Raw genomic sequence first — 20,371 nt, forward strand, 5'->3', positions numbered from 1 at the left:
TAAACCGTACGTTTCCGGGCAGGTTCCTGATGACAAATTGTTCCTTATGAGCCCTCTGCCATTACTAGAAATTTGTAACATGGTCATGCGTACACTATGTACTATCGAAACTGTAGTCTGCTGTACATAATATATGTTTTCTTTCGTGAAAAAATTACAAGTATAATTTACATTGTTATTGGAACTTGCTTTCTTGTTTGCTTTGTTGACGCAGTTCTGCGTACATTTTATTTGTTGATGTATTCTCCAGGTCTTATGTTTTTTATGCACACTAGTATACTATACGTTTTTGTTGTTGATGCATCTGTGCACCATTTTGCTTTTTCGATGCAATTTTGCATAGATTTTATTTGCTGATACAACTGTACAATTGCTTTGCTGATGTCTGTAACTCTATATAGGTACTTTTGATTTACTGATGTAACTCTGCATTCGTTTGTTAATGCAGTTATTTATATTGCTTTCTTTATGAAGCTGTGCATGTTTGCTTTGCTGATTCAGTTATGCTTCGTTTGCTTGATTGATTCAGTCCCCTATGCAATTTGCTTGTTGATGGAGTGGTGCATGTTTGCTTTGCTGATGAAGTTATGAGTCCATTTCCTTTATTGGTTCAGTTCTTCATAAGTTTGCTTTTCGGACGTGGATATGCGTATATTTGCTCTGTTGGTGCAGATGTGCATACGTTTGCTTTGTTGATACAGATGTGCGTAAGTTTGCTCTGTTGGTGCTGTTATGCATACGTTTGTTTTGTTGATATAAATATGCATATTTTTGAACTGTTAGTGTAGTTGTGCATACGTTTGCTTTGTTGATACAGATGTGCGTAAGTTTGCTCTGTTGGTGCTGTTATGCATACGTTTGTTTTGTTGATATAAATATGCATATTTTTGAACTGTTAGTGTAGTTGTGCATACATTTGCTTTGTTGATACAGATGTGCGTAAGTTTGCTCTGTTAATACAGTAATTATACATAGCCTACCTTTTTTGTTGATACAGATGTGCATAATTTTGATCTCTTAGTTTAGCTGTGCATACGTTTGTTTTGTTGATACAGATATGCATATTTTTGTTCTGTTAGTGCAGTTGTGCGTACGTTTGCTTTGTTGATACAGATGTGCATATTTTTGGTCTGTTAGTGCAGTTGTGCATACGTTTGCTTTGTTGATACAGATGTGCATATTTTTGGTCTGTTAGTGCAGTTGTGTAGTCTATACGTTTGTTTTGTTGATACAGATATGCGTAAGTTTGCTCTGTTAGTGCAGTTGTACATACGTTTGTTTTGTTGATACAGATGTACATATTTTTGGTTTGTTAGTGCAGTTATGCATACGTTTGTTTTGTTGATACAGATGTGAATAGATTTGCTCTACACGTTTTATTTTGATGCAGTTATGCTTCCCTTTGCTTTGTAGACATAACTCTGCACACGCTTACTTTGTTCAGTGTATGTGTGTGTGGGAATGAACATAAATCTGAACTATCATGACGCTCGCATACTTGTAGACTTGTTAATGTAATTCTGTTAAAAGCTCTGGCTGTGCCGTTTCTGTTTTTACTCTGATGAAGATGGAGCGACAGCAGATTTACAAGTTCAGTCTAGAGTGCGAGGATTAACTTATTTTTAATTAATGATTCGTTAATTAGATTCCGCTTTATTATGTAAATACCGCCTGAAAATTACATAGCGTAGAGGATCGCGTGATTGCGGCAGATGTGTTGTGTAGCTGTATTTCATGAGTTGTCTGAGCAATTCGTTCCTTCGCAATGCAACTTTAATTATAAACTAGTTCAATTGCAACTCTTCGCAACAAGCATTGGTTGCCACGTGACTTGGAGAAGGATATTACATTCGTTTAACAATCTAGATTTTTTATTGTCGTGAAATAACAAGCTTTGCTATGGACATTGCAATTACAGTACATAATAATAACAAATTTAAGGACTATTTCTGGGAATAAACCCTCATGTATAGTAAAATAATAATATGAAACAGTAATGACATCTATATGCAAATGATACAATTAAATACACAATTAATTAAGACATTAAAATTAAAATATAATTTAAACACGTCAAAGTATTCCCATGTTTTTAAACTGAAGTTATAACGGTAATATAATCTATCTACTTCGCCCCAATAGATGACGCAATAGTAAGCACATTCCTTTCACGGTTAATCTCCTGGTTGGAGAACAGGAAGTTTTGATTTCGTGAATACATAAGCTATAACAATGCAGATGATTAATTTTGAAATTAAACTCCAGCGCTGCAAGTAATAAGTTCTGAAACCGTAGCTCGAGTGCAGATGATCAGTTCTGTAACAAAATCGAAACTTCACAACATTGTTTATGGACACTTTCATTTTGTTATGTGCTGATAAGCTGCTATTATGAACTATAATAATTTTGTTGGGAACCTGTGCTTATCTTCTTAAATAGTAGTTTTTTATAACATTAACGTTTTCGATACTACTTATGTATCATCATCAGATGTTAGTGCATTATGTTGACAATATGCAATGAAAACCTAGACTCATGGTATTTTATGAATTTACTATTTGGTTTCATATTACTAATCGTAATGTCTAAGCCTTGTTAGACAACGGACGACCACTATGTCAACTCTAACAAGGCTTAGACATTACGATTAGTAATATGAAACCAAATAGTAAATTCATAAAATACCATGAGGCTAGATTTTCATTACATATTGTCAACATAATGCACTAACATCTGATGATGATACATAAGTAGTATCGAAAACGTTAATGTTATAAAAAACTATTTAAGAAGATAAGCACAGGTGGCCCAACAAAATTGTTATAGTTCATTGTTTATGGTGGTAAATGATAAGTTTCGCTCCAATATTCTACCATATTTAAGATATTCTGTTATCCAACCAGGAGATTAACCGTGAAAGGAATGTGCTTACTATTGCACCATCTATTGGAGCGAAGTAGATAGATAATATTACCATTATAACGCCAGTTTAAAAACATGCGCTCTCCTGCATTTGTTATTTCCTGTATGGAGGGATTAAATGACCAGGAGATTAACCGTGATCTAATTTTGTAACTAGGGTAGTATAAGCATGTGTGTATCAGTGTTATCGTTTGTACTTTGAGAGTTAGCCAATGGAGATGCGTGTACCCACGTGTGTGACCTTATGACATCTTATGACATCAACATTCATTCACAGCATTACCCCGCTGCGTCTCATTCCCCTGAGACTTTCTCCTGCTTGGAGTAAAGTAGTTCCAATATAGTCGATCCCACAGCTAACTCATTTTCATGATCAGTTTTGAACTGGGCTACTAATATGAAACAAGAATATGTCGTTAAACGATTTAAAGGTTATTAAAATCCTTATCGTAACTTCCAGGAAGAAGTAAAACTCGAAAGTCCTTCTTTTGCGAGATGTAAAAGAACTCTTTCCGTGGGCACCAGGGAAAATTTTGTTTGCTGTATGAATTTCTATACTGAATAATCTCTTCGGTTGGAAACGTCGTTAAGTAGAATGGTATTAATACTATTATTACTACTATGCAACTACTAATAATACCTATCAGTCCTATATTGTGGTTGAGTAGTCAGACCTTCAGCCTGTCACGCAGACGGTCCAGGTTCGAGTCGCGATCAGGCCTGAAATTTTTAATTGCGTTTCCCCATATTAGGCATCTACATCATTTCGTCAAAATTTCTCCATCCCAGCATCATTTCATAGCATTCCTCGGACGCTGGCTGGCGACGTATCCATGGAGGAGACTGGCCCTAGGACGAGTGGAGTTGCCTGCTCGAAACCTAGGTATGCAGCGAACCTTAGTGTAGTTAGCCGGTGTGGGTTTGGGAATGCGTCTAGCTTGAGGGTTACCGCAATAGATCTTGAAAGGTCGCAGTGCTGGATCGTAGTGTCCCCTACCCGAAATTCAATTCATACCTACTACTACTACTACTACTACTACTACTACTACTACTACTACTACTACTACTACTGCCTGCTGCTGCTATGAAAAGACAGCCTAAATGACTTATTTATTTATAATAGATGGCAAAACGGAACAAAAGAATAGAATAACTCTTCATATCTTGGTTAATATACGCAAGATTAATTTTTGATCCTACAGAATGTATCTGTTATGGTAACAATGATTATTGTAATTAACTTATTATTATTCTTTCACAGTTGAAATGTTTAGGTCATGATGAATGGCATCATTACGGACATACCATGGTTCAGTGACACTGGAACGTAAAGTTTTAGACATATACCTCTGCAGTATTTCAATGTTTGAATTGAAGGGTTCAGAGCCATAGTGGGCCAAGCGCCATTTATTAAAAACGGAGAAAGAAAGGGTTAAAGTTAAGTGAATACCATAGTTTAATGAAGATTAACATATCATTTAGTTTTAATGTGTATACTTTATATTATTTGCTATATGTTTCCATTGAATTATGGTAATAACTTCATTTTAACCCGTGTTTTCTACGGTTTTAGTAAATGACGTTTGGCCCACTATGGTTCTGAACCCTTCAATTGCTAGCGGTTCCCGACAGTTGGATACCATTATGTCCAGATTGGTTTCAGTAGGACTTCATAAAGAAGAAGTAACATTCAGTTAATGAAAAATTTGGATGTATTTTTCATAATCCTAAACATCTACCATATGTTTCGAGGTGAGCCGTTCCAACACATGGATAATGCTACTTTGCAGATGTATTGCGAGGTTGTAATTCTAGCATTTCAAAGACAAGAGGCACAAAGGTAGCTTCTCAACAATACGGTCCGACTCCGACTGACTATTGTTTCGTATCCACGGGTATATTGTGAAGCAGTGCAGTTATTCTCAAAATAATGTTCATCTCTGCATGCAGTGTTGTAATCAGATGACATCGTTTGCACCGTGAACACGACCTCGACAGTATAAGCAAGTTGTAACACATTTTCGTGAACATTTATTCTTTTCGTTTCCGTCTATGGATCAGAATTAAAGGTAATATGCATATACAGGATATGGTTATTCGAAAGTCAATAAACATTTGACAGTCGTCTAAATTTGTTAAGAACTAAGTTTATAGAAATATTATAATACAGTTTTGTTCATAAAAGAATGGGATTTATTCAGACATAATGCAATTTAAAAAAAAAATATGGTCGCCATTTTCCTCTTCTATCACTCCTATTATAGGAAATGAACAGCATTAACGTGATATGTACGGGAATATTAAAAAAAATGATTAAACCTTGCAGCTTTCCTTCCATTGCCTTTTGCTCTTCCATAAATGAAATGCATATCAGCGATTTGGGAGGTAAATTGCAAGATTTAATCAGTCAAAATATAATTTGCGATTCCAACTAGCTTATACTATGTTTATGAGAAATCACGAACGCTTGCAGGAACAGTCGTGTGCAACCAAACTTCAGAAGGCTGGCCTTGAGCTCTGTTCTAGCTAAAGTGTGTGTGATGTCTCACTCTGAAAAGAGAGAGAAAGGAGGTATGTCTTACTTCGTCTCTATTGTTATGGCGATGGGGGAGTGGAATGATGCCGTCCATCCATCCAGTGGCGGAAGGGACTAGTTGATAAATTCTGTAGCGCAAAATAAAATTACACAATATCTCTTCGTACTGTGTAGTTCCGTCACTAAGCTTGTCTTTCAAGAAACTGAGTTTCGGCAGCCTGTACAATAACAAGGTTTTCAAAGGAATCCTGAAAATTTACAACTCTCCTATAATCTCCACCCTCATTTGAAGGGACTTGGTTTTATTGCTACTGAGACAAGATAAACCTTACCAGGTATAGTTACACTGACTAATATTTCTAGGCTTTTAACTACTGAACGCAACGTTCCCGAACATAGGTTCCTATAAGAAAATTGTTCGTAATTGTCTCCTCTATCATCCCTAAGAGTTTGTAACGTAGTCACTGAATCACCCTCGTATATTCTCCTTATATTATGTAACTGATCTTGATTATATGTAATTTTCTACTTTATTTCATGTAACCTATAAGCTATCTTCTTTTGTGTTGTTTTCTATTCTATTTATGTATTTCACCTGGTTGAGTGGAAGAGAAGGCCTTATAGCCTGAACTCTGCCAGGCAAAATAACACTACTAGTACTACGGCTACTGCTACTGCTACTGCTACCTGTCTAATGTGTGGTCCAAGAATATATAAATCCTCGATACCGAAAGGCAAAAAAGGAAAAAGACTAAGAAAGAAAATTAAATTTAGGATAAGGAATATAATATTAATTTTAATTTAGAATGAACTGTCGCGATAATCAACCACGTACATTTCCAAATTCTCTGTTGTGAAAGATTTTCAATTGTCCCTCAACTGACTTCTGAGGCGAGAAAAAGTCCGCTTTCCACAACATAAAAGTTATTGATGCCTACTTCATAAATTCCGGTCCTTACGGTCCCCATTCTAATTCCCCAATTATTTCGTGTCCATGGAAAGCTTCAGGCATGTCATTCATGTTTGTGTATGAAAGGCGTGGTCATTTGGTTTTCAGGTGGTTAGCGTTGTAATCCACTTGGACTCCATAATTAAATGTCATTTGAAAATATGGTCTTATTATTAACAGCGAATTGCACCTGACTGATGTGGTGAATTGAAAACAGCCTGCCATGTGATGGACAGTTGCAAGTATTGGAACGGACAACGTCAAAGAACGTTGAAAACAATCAAAATCAACAAGTAGACACAAAGAAACCGCTTTCTTTGATGCCGGTTGGAAACAAATTGAGTACAACGGCTATACCCTTGATTTCGTTCAAGGATATTAGAAAGCTTTGAACAGAACACACGCCCACTACCCCTGGTACTTCCTTCCTTGAAACTGCTTCGATAGGTTTCGTGTAGTGGAAGAGATGCAACTTAAAGACTTTCATTGGTAGCAGAAAAGTCAGAAAGTTGGCTATGAATGAAAGAGACGTTTTTTTCTCCCGAAGAGCATTTTTCGCAAGCGTTTACTATTGTCAAATTAATCTGTAGCACGTTTAATGTCTTCATAATGTTCAGTATAGTGGAGTGCATTTAAGGGGAGAGGATGGTATTTTTGGGGGAAAAATGAGTAAATTTAAAAAAAAATGTTTAAAACACTCTGTGATATGTGTGTGGAATACATAGCATAGCATTCTGTGGGTATTTGTGCACTTGTCGGATGCTGAGACGCCATTTTTAAACTTCCTGCGTTATGGATTTTTAAATCACTCGCCAACTTTTATTGTTGTTTCCGGTAAATTAAGTTTTCAAAAAAAAAAAAATGTATTCTTTAAAATACTCTTTGATATGTGTGGAATGCATTGCATAACATTTTGTGAGTATTTGTGCCCCTACCAGATGTTGAGACGCCATTTTTAAACTTCCTACGCTATGAATTTTTAAATCACACGCTCTCTTTGATCGGTTTCCGGTAACTTCATTTTTTTGCTACATTGCCAAACAAAAAAGGATATAATTTCTGAACTATTAAAGATACATGCATGAAATTTAGAACACACGTTATTTAGACTATTAGAAAACTTTTCTCTGTAACAGAATTTTGTTACTTGATTTCATTTAAAAAATACGTCCATTTGATACTTCCATTTGTTTGCAAAAAAGGAAATAAAAAAGTGTTATAAAATTTTAGTTGTTTATTTTACAAACGTAGGGACTAATATCAAAATTCTGTTACAGACAGTTTGTAGAACATTCTTTTGCAAATACATAGCTCTCTACATACAAAAAATTAATATTTTAAATCAAATGGGAAATAAGTTTTAAAAAATACCATCCTCTCCCCTTAATAACCATTCCTCAGGCAGTAATGATTGGCTCTGAAGAAATACTTATCTCTGGTTGTACCGCTTTTAATGTCTGGATGAGACTTGGTGGCTTAATGAGATACTCCACTAAAAATGTCAACTTTTTTCTAATCATTTTATCAATCAAATTGTGACAGTATTTAAAGGACTAACAAAATCCTAATTTTGAACTCTCTATATTTCTTGCCTTTTCATTTTTTATTTTCTTACTATTCTTTTTAGAAATACTTTCAAACCCAAGATTTTAGTAGAAGATCCAAATTTTTAAGCTTCCTTTTTTTTTGTTTCATTCACAAGACATAGAGAAACATTTCTATGCATTTATTTTATGAAATATCTGATTGATTCACTATCAACTTTTTTTTAATTTGAAAATGTTATTTTTTATAATTCATGAAAACAATATTAATAAAATAAACTGCAGCATTTGTTACAAAATAAATGCATAGAAATCTACAGCTGTCTCATAAATACTTGCAATAAATTATGGATGACTGGAACAGAGAAAAATTCTCTCCGGCACCGGGATTTGAACCCGGGTTTTCAGCTCTACGTGTTGACGCTCTCTCCACTAAGCCACACCGGATTCCCATCCCGATGTCGGATCGAATCCTCTCAGTTTAAGTTCCCACTCTTGGGTTTCCTCTAGTGGCCTACCCTCATGCACTACGTCATAGATGTATGACAGTAGCACAATGTCCACACATGTGCAGAGGTGCACTCTTTATGAGTGACTAAGTGACCGGGATCCGACGGAATAAGCGCCGTCTTAAATCACGAAGTGATAATTTTCGCATATAATATATCATTACGATATACCGAAGTACATATGATATTTTAGTGCAGAAATTCTGCGTCTTCATACGATGATGGGATGGGAATCCGGTGTGGCTTAGTGGATAGAGCGTCAGCACGTAGAGCTGAAAACTCGGGTTAAAATCCCGGTACCGGAGAGAATTTTTCTCTGTTCCACTCATACATCATCATATGAAGACGTAGAATTTCTGCACTGAAATATCATATGTACTTCGGTATATTGTAATAATACTTACAATAAAGTTTTCATCCAGATTGATTAATATTTTTGCCATAACAAAGTTGGTGTTGAATCAAGAAAAATAAACTTAAGGAAAAATGGATTTGAAAATAAAATGAATATTTATCTAACACATACCTATTAAAATTCTCCTCCGCTACATTCATCTAGTAACTTCAGTGAGCCAACTTTAGAACAGAAGCGTAATTGTTACAAAAATTACGAAGGGAATGTGTGTTTCTAGAACACCGCTACCTACCCCTGTTATATACGAGTAGTAAAGTAAAAATATCGAAATTCCGGTATTAAGATTTTGACGGTAGTGTGGGGCCAGCGGTGGCGCTGTTCGCTGCTGGCAAGAGAGAGAGAGAGAGAGAGAGAGAGAGCGAGAGAAGGCAGAACGATGCGCTTAACAATCCCGCCGCTGTACCTTGTAGTGGCAAGAAGGCAGGCAGGCAGGCAGGCAGGCAGGCAGGCGCTCTACGGTCCAGGGAACGTGTTAAATAATGATCATGCCCATCACTGGAATGAGCGTATTAACCATTGAAGAGCCGCATATAGGGGGTTATGCGCTATTGTTAGGAGTTGGTGGTTAGCGCGGCCTCTCAGAACAAAACGGAACTACGCAATCGGAAGTTACGTTGAGTGCAAAGTTGGCAAATTGTCGCTGAAATTACTGTATACAGGGTGGTCTGGAAAATGTTGTCTATTGCCAGTTTACAAATTGTATTTGGATGCAGAATTTTGTTGAAGAGCTATGCGTGGAATTGAGAAGGACTGAAACTACTTCTTACAGTATTTTAATATGTAATAATGAGCAGCTAATATTTAGTAATTTAAGGTAATACTTTCAGTTAATCTTAATCAATCATATCAGTGATGCTGCAGCAAAATAACATAACTCGTAAATTAATTAAATGCTAGGCGAGCAAATTATCTCCCTAGAAATCGGTAACTTTGACTGTTTAGATCAGGGATACAGAACTCTCAGAGAGAGAGGTGGACGTTTTGGGAAAGCATTGGTTCCCCTTCCACAGTCCACCGGTGTTGAATAACTTCTCCATGACTCGTCTACAACTACGTAGCGAATTACAACAAACTCGTGCTTACGGAAAAAAATGACGAAAGTATTTCCGACTACAATAATTATAATAAACTGTTCACAAATGAGACAACGTTCTTTGTGATTATTTTGAATATAAAATTATTCATTTTCCCCATTGCTCTTTAAACTAGTACTTTCCGACCGATATTACTTCAAAATTCCACCTCTAGACAGTGAATATAAATCTTCTGTACCTTGTCATATGGATGACGCGTGGCCTTGAGGGAAGGGATGAATGACGTAGTCCGGCTTGTGACGTATGCTACAATTGGAGTACAGTTCTGCATGCTGGTTTAGATATAAGCAGTTAAAACTTCATTTAAAGGTTAAGGTAAAGGAAAAGGTAAGGGTATCCCTTGTAACATGCCATGAAGGCGTTTGGGGGTATGGACGTAGAGCTCTATGCTTCCTTCGTCTTGGTTCTAGAACCAGGAATTCATAAGAAACAGCACGGTAACAACTTTCGAGTCTTCCGCGTGCTTCCTGGCTGCAGTATATACGCTGTACAAATAGGAATGACCAACAGACAAGAGTAAACAAAATTAACCATATGAAGTCTCCGTTCCATTACTCTTTCATCGTATGATGACGCAGAATATCTGTATGGAAATATCATATGTACTTGAGTACATTAAAATAATATATATGATATGCGTAAATCACTTCGTGATTTAAGACGGCGCTTATTCCGTCGGATCCCAACCAACTAGTCACTCATAACGAGTGCACCTCAGCACATGTGTGGACTTCAGTCCTACGTTCATAGAAATCTATAACGTAGTGCAGAGGGCGGCCACTAGAGGGAACCCAAGAGTTGGAACTTAAACTGAGACGATTCTGTCCGACACCGAGATGGGTATCCGGTGTGGCTTAGTGGATAAAGTATCAGCACGTAGAGCTGAAAACCCGGGTTCAAATCTCGGTGCCGGAGAGTATTTTTCTCCGTTCCATTACTCTTTCCTCTTATGAAGTCGAGATGCAATAACCCTTTATACTTTTGTTTACACATTTTTAATAAATGCAATACAATTATTTCACAGCAGATGATGTTATATATGTACGATTTTGAATAACTAAGAAAATGTTACTTGTACATTACAATACGGATTGAATAATTTATAAATAACTGTGTTCACGTATATCCTACAACTTTCGAAACTGCTGGATGGATGGATGGATGGATGGATGGATGGATGGATGGATGGATAGATGGATGGATGGATGGATGGATGGATGGATGAGTAGGTGTAGGCTATAGTGTTGATTCAAAGACAGTACCCTCTCTCCTCTATACAGCAGTGGCCTGTAAGTACTACAGGAGAGGTTAAAGAGGATAAAGAAAAAAGTTACTCAATTACATTGCTATCGAAAGGAAACTCTTCTTGTTATTTACTGATACCATTAATCACATAATCGACTTTTTCCCCGTGTGTTTTAAGACTGAACTGAAATGAAACCTGCTTTTCTCTCTAAACACAAGTAAGGAGCTTAAGGAAATATTTGAAACATGCGGATTAACTGAGTGAAGCTAAGGAAGCCTCATAATGAGGGAAGTTCTGCTCGACAAACATTGTTAGCAATATTGAGTACAGGAGGTCCCTTTGCGGGAAAGGAGAACCCACTGGAGGAATATGGGTGTGTTATGTGCGCATAAACTGATTCAGTTACAATTTACAGAATGGAATGAGACTTTATGCATTAAATTATAATAACCAAGTAAGTCTATGTGATTGCAACTGAAATAACATAACTAAAATCTTCCTAGACATTACAATTTGATATACTTATTTTATCTTACAATTGATAGTTTACCTCTGCTTGAGGTTCTGGCTGATATGTATATCTGTTATCAGTCAGTACATCTCACTTGACGATATGTGTCAGAGGAAGAACAATTATTTGTATGCATTTAAAGTCTGATTAGTGTAATATATAGGTAATCGGCAATTAGGTAATTGGGAGGGAAAGGAACTGGCCTCCCTACCCCATTATCTCCCGGCCTAGTTTCCTCATAAGTGGTGCCCTATTGGTATCACTTGTGAGGTTCAGACCTGTATTTGGACAGATGACTAAACAACAACAAACACACAAAATTTATGTTTGCAACACTGTAGAGCAGTGGAATGCTCTTCACATATCTCAACATGGCTGGCTTGAAAACCAATTTCTCCACTGGCAATACAATTAGTAAGAAAGAGTGGGTGAAGTAAAAATGATGCTGAAACTGATCAAGAAGAGAAAAAGAAATTAGGTGGGTCACTGGCTGAGAAGAAGCTACTTACTGAAGGTTGCACAGAAAGGAATGGTGAACGGGAAAAGAGTTCGGGGGCAGAAAACGATATCATATTATAGACGACATTAAGATCATATGCGGAGAATAAGAGGAAGGCTGAAAATATGAAAGATTGGAGAATTCTGGGTTTGCAGTGAAAGACCTGCGCTTCGGCAGAAAACTATGAATGAATGAATGAATGGAGACGAGTGAAATAAACAAATAAGTAAATCGATTCTAAATTTGATATACATTTCAGAAAAATCATTAATAAAATTATGAAATGGAATCAGAACACACACATCACTTGCTGAAGCTCTACAGCGTAGTGCATACACACCATATTAAGAAGTCCACGGATTAGCTGAAAACAGCAGTGTACGTCGAATCGACATTATCGCCTTTAAACCCGGTACTGCAGAAGGTTAATCTACTGCATATGAAGAGTCCACTGCAAGAATGATGGATGTCATTTGGAATACATTTTTCAGGAGAAGCAATTGAAAGTTTGAAATGCTTAGCGCTCAAAGCTTAACTGTGATTTTCCGATCATTACTGGACAATGACTATCAGTGTTAATGCCATATAACTCTCTATGTACATTCTATATGTCTTAAGCTATGCATTGACAGTCTTGGTTCATTTTCGACAAGAAAGTGACATCCATTATTCTTGCAGTGGACTCTTCATACAATAGATCCAACTATCAGGTTTGAGTCTCACCGAAGCCACCTGTTGAGGTGGCCGACCATTCCATACTATAAAAATGCCTACCATCTTAGCAAAATATAAGTTATTGGTCTGTTTATTGGTTTTATCGTCTCCTTTCTTTCTGCAAATGGTTTCAAATAAAAAGTATCATAATTAAACATGTGGTTGTTGATTCATTGAAGCTATTAATTTACATCCTAAGACATGATCTTCATTCCACGTCCTGAGCTACCTTTGTAGTACCACTTTCTTAATCCTTTTATCACAAATTTTTTTATATTTATCACTATAATGTAAAATTCTTGATTTCTTATTATGTTTTACTCGATTGTAATTTTAACTCCATTATCCTTTGTCATATGGCAACCTCACAATTTGGGGAAGACATAATTTTAGAAATTTAAAAATTACATCGTGAAAGTACTAACTTTTTTTATCTAGATCATCACAGTTGGTTCAACTTGAAAGAGTATTTTTTCTCGAAAACCATAAATGAAGGAAAACAGTCCTTACAATTGCTTTTATTTAGTTTTATTCAGGAACTGAAAAAGATTGCTGTCGTTGTTGTCATTATAATGAAGTCATTATTGATAAATTTATTATTTTGCTTGTTAATTCATTCCAAATCGACTGTGTATGACGTCGTGCGGAAGAGATTGAAGTTATATGCTTACAAAATGCAATGAAGCTGCACGGCACGGTGCATTGAATTGAATTCGCTGTTAACATGCTACAGAGAATTGGATGATGAACCAGGATCTTTAGATAAGATTCTCTTCTCGGTTGAGGCTCTGAAAATCGACACGAACACATCCGAGGTTCTCATAAGGTCAAATTTGGCCTAACTAGGGAATTGTTGTTGAGGTAATGAAGGACAGAAGATTTAAATTATTTATTTTGGGAAGTGTAATGAATATAAAATCAGAAGATTCCGAAGAAGGAACTTTGGTATATCGAACCAGAAATAAAAAGAGCAAAGGAAAATCAAAACAAACATGGATGGGTGGATGGATGGATGGAAGGATGGATGGATGGGATTACAATATGGAGATTGGATTTATAGTCTGAATAATGCTAATGTTAGGAAATTGTGGAAAAGCAGAATATGATTCCAAGTGAAGAATATATATATATATATATATATATAAATTATTGGTATTATTATTATTATATTATTATTATTATTATTACTATTATTTACTATCATTTTTACTGAATTGTGTCTGTTTGATCAATTTACACTTTTAAGTAACCATGCATTGTAGTTACTAGGGACGGTATTCTGGCCAAGGAAGTAAGGAAATAAAGTTAACTATTCATAGATTATATTTACGTGACGTCATGTTTGGTGCTACTATCAGGGAACACTTGCATCTTGTTTGTGCTGCAGTTGACGTTCTATTCTTGACACAAAACTAGATCTCATAGACTATTTACAATGCAATATAGTGAAAAAGACTGATAATGCGATGATATTTCCTGCAATTTTAATTACCTGTTCATTTACGCCTATTTAATTCATTTATTTTTGTTGGCAGACTTAAGACCATTAGGACTTCTCTTCCACTCAACCATTATAAAAATACATAGCAAATATAAATAACACCAACACAGAAAACAATGGAATAATAATAATAATAATAATAATAATAATAATAATAATAATAATAATAATAATAATAATAATAATAACAGAAAATGTAGATATGTTCAGTTACATGTAATTTCAAGAGCTAAACAATTACAATTTAGTCTTAAATAAGACGATTTGTATCAATAGTGTATAATGAAACAAGTTCATAATGTTATACGTTATGGCACGAGTCAATTTTTAGAGATTAAGCGAAGCGAGTTTCATAATTCTGACGAGCGCAGTAACTTTATAAGTAGGGCTAGGATTTTGATGAAATTGCATCTTTTTTCTAGTAAGCCAGAAACATAGCTGCTTTAGTATTTATGTGTTATGTGATAAACTGAGTGTTTTAAGACATATTTGTTAGGGCATTTTTTGCATTTTTTGCCTGTTTCAACTCATAAGAGCATCTTTTGTTTTATTCGGTCATTTTTTAGGCATTTTCATTTGATTTTGGCCATAAATCCCCATTATTAATATAAAATAATGTCTTTTTCCTTTGATACTTTCTTTACATATTTTGTTCATTAATACTCATTATTTTGTATAATATTTTAATCGTTTTTCTACACAAATATTGCCATTAAAACGTAGTACACCCCACATAATGGCCCAGTCCAACCACCCCTTCAATATAGACTCTATACCTGCTAGTTCCGGATACGAGTGGCCTTGTGGTAGACTACACAGAATCTAAAAAGTATATAAAGTAAATCCATGGTGCTACAGCCCATGAAGGGCCAAGACCGACCAGCCGACTGCTGACCTCATGTCCACATGCCGAAGCTGAGGTGAACGATCATACATGGAAACTACATCAGATAAAATAATCAATTAAAGTGTGCTACTTAGAATAAATTATGTAAAATTTAATTTAATTACCAGTCTAAATATTAAGTAGTACAAAACCTCTTTTCCTACTAAGGCAATTATGTAAGATCAATTTTTAGGGCATTTTAAGTGCATTTTTTGAAAGATTTTTAGGTCATAAATGCATTGTTTTTAGGACATTTTTTCATGATTTATAGGTCATTAAAATCCTAGCCCTATTTGTGTTTCATAAGTTATTTGTTTGCACGACAACATTATAAAACAATATTATTAAAGAAATAACATCAGATTTGTAATGATCGGTAGTTTGATATTATGATGGTTTATTAAGAAAGAGGTTGCTATGGAAACAACGATGTACAGCATTAAGTTTAATGGCATGGCAAATCGTTTCATAATGCTAACTTTATGGAAAAAGTTATCCCGTCATAATAGAAGTCATCACGTTTTAGTTGTCATAGTAATATTTTACGGCTCTGGTACAATTAAATTCAATTCAATTTATTAAGCCATTAAACATACAGTGATAGGCTTCGTCACAAAAAACATACATTTGAAAATACACATATAATTGAAAACAGTAAAGTTTAATTAGAATGAAAACAGAAAACATTTTGAAACTCTAAAATGAATGAAAACACTTCACTCTTAATGTAATAATTGTAACTAAATGTAAATAACTTTATTTATTAAAAACAATTTCGTATGAATTTATGTTAAGAAACTCATCTACAGAGTAGAAAGGATTAATTAAAAGCCAATTATAAAATCTAGCTTTGAAACTATTGGTTGGAAACTTATAATATTGACTGGGAAGCTTGTTATATAATTTCATCCCCATGATAGAAAAATTTGTACTAGTTTTATGTAATCTACAGTATGGAATATTAATTTGTTCACTATTTCTAATTTCATGATCATGTATATTTGCTATTGAGTAATTGTCTATATTTTGTCGAGTGTAAAGGACTAGGTCGTATATATATAAATTTATAACAGTTAATATCTGTGATTGTTTGAAAAGAAGTCGACAATGTTCAAGATAGTTTGATTGACATAGAATTCTAATGGCTTTCTTTTGCAAAATCAAGAAACTCCCAATTTTGCTACCATTTCCCCAGAAAATTAAGGCATACTTAATGTGACATAGGCCTATTATACACGATTTTCACTAACGATAAAGGCTGTTTATAATGCTGGAGTACAAAAAAGGAAATTATAAACTTAATGAAGGACAATTAATATATTAAAAATAATAATCAAATTCTACAAAAGTTATACTTGAAGAAAGATCATATTCTAGAGATGGAAAGCAGTCTTTTCGACAATCGACTTTTGAAAGTAGTCAATGTCTGACAGTCCTTTTATACACTATCTACAAAATAAGTAGGCTATAGTATTATGAAATAAAATATTTTGTATTACAAAACTCAACACTGCACATAAGCTTAATAGTGTAAATAATATTTTATCATGTCCACATCTGTGGAGTAACGGTCAGCGCGTCTGGCCGCGAAACCAGGTGGCCCGGATTCGAATTCCGGTCGGGGCAAGTTACCTGGTTGAGTTTTTCCGTGGTTTTCCCTCAACCCAAATACGAGAAATGCTGGGTAACTTTCGGTGCAGGACCCCGGACTCATTTCACCGGCATTATCACCTTCATATCATTCAGACGCTAAATAACCTAGATGTTGAAACAGCGTCGTAAAATAACCCAATTAAAAAATATATATATATTTTATCAATGTAGGCTTACATTCTTTATAATAGTACAAACAGTAAAAATAGTGTATTCTAGTGTACATAGGGTAAATAATATAAACTCTAAATATTAGTGTAATTAAAGTGGCCTAAGTTTTGTTCCGCATAACTTTACCAATAAGAGTCGCGTGAGCAGACAGAAGTACTTCGCTTGCTAGATGCACGCGCGTCGTCCGCTACAGTAGAAATCCCTGTAATAGTTAATGTTGTAGCCTCCTGATCCTTGGTCATTACACAGAAACTTTCTCATGGTCATGAAGTATCAAGTAGTGAGAATCTTGCAGAGTTAGCTAAGACTTGAACAGCATTCTCAAATGCTCATAGTTTAAGTAGCCTGTATACTGAATTCAATCAGCATCGCTTGGTGTCCTTAGGCGCTGTAGATCATTAATAATTTTGCGGACTGTGTAATCATCATACAGTGCTGATATAATTAATTGCCCATCAGACATTTGTTTACTATTACCGGTATTTACGTATGGTATTACACCTGGTATAAGTTCCCCTCTGTGACTTGAGCGGTAACATTTGTAACCAACGGTCGCGGATTCTATTTCTAGTTATCTATTTCACAGGAGGATTTGCTCCATGTCTTTGTATTAGTCGCTTTTCTTTCAAACACATGATCAGTGAATGCCGCTGTATTTTTATGTCGAGTTTGGGTTGATAATACTTAAAGAATAACAAAAGAAGAGGCAAGGGCTTATGATTTTGATATCTTCAAAATATATGTGATTGAATTGTTCAGGTATCCAACTCAGAAAGTATTATTTTAGGTCACCTTTCACATATCATTCTCTTTATGTGCTCATACCTTCTCAGTTGCTTTTCTTCAATGTGCATACGAGTACCTCGTGTGATACCCATTCCTTCTTTTATATGCATATTTCTAATATTTTAGTTCGAGAAATACCCATACTTCGTCTCCAATAGGTCTAATCCATTTCTAAGGTAGGTACGTACTAGAGATGAACAACGATCGAGAAAGCAAGACTAACAGCCCCCGCAAAGTCGAAAACCCGCACGACAATGTTGTATACGTCGCGTCGTTGACGTAAAGACTGCTTGTGAGTGTTTCGAGACGTCGAGATTAATCACTCCCGAAGTCCCGACGCCAAGCAGCCTTGAATCGCCACAGTTGTTTATACCTGACTGAACTTTTATCTACTTTGGCAACTGTTATTTATGTATAAACAATCAAGTTACCTTTCAGTGTATAATAATCCGTTCCCCAACCTTTATTTAATTACTGGGCCCTTATTAAAAGGCTAGGAATTTTCTTTTCAAATGTTTGAGATCAAGTGGGCAATCTCAAGTAAAAAGATATTAACATTATGTTTTATGTTTCTTAGAAATGCAAATTTATTTGAGAATTTTTTTTCTATTTATATAACCATAAGTAATATGTCATAGAACCAGAACATTTTGATAACTAAGATATGATGAAATTAATACAACACATTACATTTCTCACTTTACTTGATTTCTTTTCAACCTTCTTTTCACTTGTGCCATCCTTTATAAAAAGTACTCCTAAGGATGTGTGTTCGAAGCAGCCTTTTATAATGGGAGCTTTTCTCTAATACCAAATTTCTTTGCTCAGTAGTTCTCACACTAAGATATTTTGCCTTACTAAAACTGACCTCTAGACCTGCGTTTATTTTATTATTCTTATAGTGTGCGTATGGTAGAAGTCACGTCCATATCTGAAAAATCAACAATTGACTATTGGCGAACTGGAGTTTGTATAGAACATTTTGCGCCACTTTCATTCACGGGTTTCAACCCAAGAGCAGGTATTTCACTGCAAACCCAGCAGTCTCCAGTCTTACCTATTTTCCGCCTTTCTCTTTGTCTCCGCATAAGATCCATATACCGGTACCGTACCTTAATTTATTTTATGCTCGACCATGCCGAAATGTAGTAATTATACACCTGGTAGCAGTCCTTTAATGCATGTCATTAAAGTACACCTATTCATTAAAGTTCAGGTTTTTTTATTATTCTCGGATATGCAATCGAAGGACAACGAAGGAAACTTCACGGAGGCTGGAAATCCAATACTGTCGTAGAAGGTTATGTTCTGTTACTATAATAATTAGCGTTAATTGTAAATAATATTCAAATAAATTCAATTTGTCATCTCGCTTTTCAATTCTAAATCAATTTCCAGGTTATATCAAAATTAGTTCATGTTATTCTCTAATTTACATCAAGGTCAATGACATTATTGTTCCTCGGAAAAAAATCAATACTTTCGCGTCTGCGCACATCTCACAATTTACGAGCTATGCACGAGGTCACTTCCGATCTTCAGTCAGATACGAATAAAATGAATACTTCTGAATAATTTCAAGTTAGAAATATGGTCGAGCATAAAAGGTCGTATGAAACTTGCCTATAATGGTAATTAAGACGCTCGTATGAAAATTATGAAACTCGCTTGCGTCCGTTTCATAAACAAACATACTCGCATCTTAATTACTATCATTATAGTCTCGTTGCATAATGTACTATAATTGGTTTATTTTACGACTCTTTATCAACTGCGATGGCTATCTAGACTTTGAGTGTAATGAAGGTGATGATGCCAGCGAAATGAGTCCAGGGTCCAGCGCCGAAGGTTACCCAGCATTTTCTTTTAATGAGTTGAGAGAAAACCTCGGAAAAAATCTCACCAAGACAATCGGAGCCCGCTCGTTCCACGGTCAGACATGCTAACCGTTACTCCACAGCGGTACTTTTTCCTCTTCACCATTCCTTCCAGTTTCTTCTTAGCCGTGACCCAGCCAATTTCGTTTCCCCTTCACCCATTCTTTCTAGCATAACTTCATTTCTTATTCTGCCTGTCCATTTCACTCGCTTCGTTCCGTCTCTGTCCACATTTCAAATACTTCTAGTCATTTCTCTTCACTTCGTAGTAATGTCCATATTTCTGCCCCATACAGTGCCACACTCCACACAAATATTTTACTAGTCTCTTCCTTAGTTGTTTTCCCAGAAGTCCGCAGAAAATGCTCCTCTCTCTGTTAACCCTTTGAAGCGCAGTGGTTACAGTACGTAACCACCTTTTAAATTTGAGTTTCCCGCCTACTTACAGGGTGGTTTTTATTTCAAAACTACTGCGCTGCGTTCATTGATCCCTAGTAACTGTAGAAGAATTTTATTTTCCCTATATTTGTGTTGCTCAGCCTGTTCACTAAGATGGCC

General features: G+C 35.5%; 1 protein-coding gene across 1 annotated transcript in view; it reads left to right on the plus strand.

The window, feature by feature from the left end:
* Positions 1-3,755: 3,755 nt before the first annotated feature.
* Positions 3,756-20,371, plus strand: part of Cad87A (cadherin 87A) — a 237,899-nt gene continuing 221,283 nt past the window's right edge. Inside the window, exons 1-2 of the mRNA XM_069815945.1 lie at positions 3,756-3,805; positions 5,396-5,493. Of these exons, the coding sequence (XP_069672046.1) occupies positions 3,756-3,805; positions 5,396-5,493 (148 nt within the window). The remainder of the gene's footprint in view (positions 3,806-5,395; positions 5,494-20,371) is intronic.

The sequence above is a fragment of the Periplaneta americana genome, chromosome 17, assembly GCF_040183065.1.
Source record: "Periplaneta americana isolate PAMFEO1 chromosome 17, P.americana_PAMFEO1_priV1, whole genome shotgun sequence".
Lineage (NCBI taxonomy): Eukaryota > Metazoa > Arthropoda > Insecta > Blattodea > Blattidae > Periplaneta > Periplaneta americana.